Raw genomic sequence first — 1,503 nt, 5'->3', positions numbered from 1 at the left:
GGGAGACTGGCCAAAGGAGGGGGACGGAGAATTGGACAGGGAGTTGTCCTGGCTCCCGATGGGGACAAACACCTGGGCATCGGGGTTGAAGCTGCTCTTGATTTCTTTGTCCAGCTCCATGGCGCTGCAGCCCTCACTGTCATCCAGGTAGAGGACCTTAACAGAGCCCTTCTCGCCAATCTGGTAGGAAACCTCAAAAGGATCGATCCAGACGCTCAGCTCTTCCGGCACGTTGGCACGCACATCCTCCACAGCCAGCCCGCTCCGCTTGGCCGCCAGCTCCACCACCGGATCCACCGTCTGCCCTATATGAACACAGCGATAGCCAGATCCCTTCAGAGGCTTCTCTGGGTACCAGTGACCCTCATATTTCTTCTTCAGCAGGCGCTCTAGCTCCTCACCAAACAGGTCCGCCCGCCTCCGAGGAAGCTTGTTGTACAGGTATGAGATGATGAAGTTAAGAGCAACTTTGATCTCCAGATGCATACTCCCTTCGCAGCAAGCAAGTCAGGGCAGCGTATTAAAAGACACAAAATGACACACGCATAGACGGGATTTGGCTCCAAACAGACCTAGGGAAAAAGAGAAAAGGATGGATGAGGATGAGAGAACATCACAACTCTCCACCTGTTGAGATAAACAGCCACGTTTTTTCATTAACAAAAAGCAGAACGAGCAGTTTGCACGAACACTAACAAGCAGCGATGCTCTCTAGGAGCATCACCCCAAATTTAATGGTCCTCAAAACAAATTAATGCTGGAGTCTCCCCGCTCCTCTACAGAAGATTATGGGGTGCAGCTACTACCCCCACGAAGGCATATACATTATACTCACCTCACTGTCAAGTACTGCTGCTGAAACCCAGTAGGCCAACTGCCTGCTCTGACAGAGCTATTTTGGCGCATCTAATGTGCCTTTCTCTCCGCTCTGGCACTCAGCTGCTTCCAGCACAGCTCACCTGCTCCAGCCTCTCCAGAACGTAAGCGCAGCGTCCAAACGGCCTCGTGACTCGCTCGGCAGCCTGTGCCGAGACGAGCTCCCGCTCCAGACAGCGGGGCCGGCCTCTCCTCCTGGCAGCCGGGTGGTCGTACCGGGTGCGGCGTCCTGCTGGTACGAGCACAGACGGGACGAGAAGGAGCGAGGGAGGGTGCTGAGGCATCAGCTGCCAGCCTGTATTTACTATCCCCTTGACTGGCAGGCATGTATCTTATTAAGAGTACCCAGATGAAGCTTCTGCCTAGCTGCAAGCCTAAAATCCCAGTTTAATTCAGCTGTGGGGGGAGAGAAGGGCAGGAAACAAGTGCAGGGTCACAAAACACACGCACGCCAACAACCTGTCCAGTGCATTTCACATCGCTTATCCCTGTGCAGAGGGAAGATGAGCTCTGCCAGGATCAGGTACCTACTTAATAAAAACTGAAATTGCTTGCCAAGGACTGAACTAATCCTCCTTCCCTCCCTCACGAGCAAGTCTCTGAAATAGAGAGAACCTACAAAAGCAC

General features: G+C 53.4%; 1 protein-coding gene across 1 annotated transcript; it reads right to left on the bottom strand.

Moving 5' to 3' along the window:
• Positions 1-3: 3 nt before the first annotated feature.
• Positions 4-486, bottom strand: TOB2 (transducer of ERBB2, 2; the record flags this gene model as incomplete). The annotated part of the gene is made up of 1 exon (XM_009873258.1): positions 4-486. A coding segment is annotated over exon 1 (483 nt), but the record flags the coding sequence as incomplete, so codon positions are not given.
• Positions 487-1,503: the final 1,017 nt, after the last annotated feature.

The sequence above is a fragment of the Apaloderma vittatum genome, unplaced genomic scaffold, assembly GCF_000703405.1.
Source record: "Apaloderma vittatum isolate BGI_N311 unplaced genomic scaffold, ASM70340v1 Scaffold45057, whole genome shotgun sequence".
NCBI classification, from domain to species: Eukaryota; Metazoa; Chordata; class Aves; order Trogoniformes; family Trogonidae; genus Apaloderma; species Apaloderma vittatum.
The sequence above is the reverse complement of the archived record's forward strand: the minus strand, read 5'-3'. Positions and strand labels throughout refer to the sequence as shown.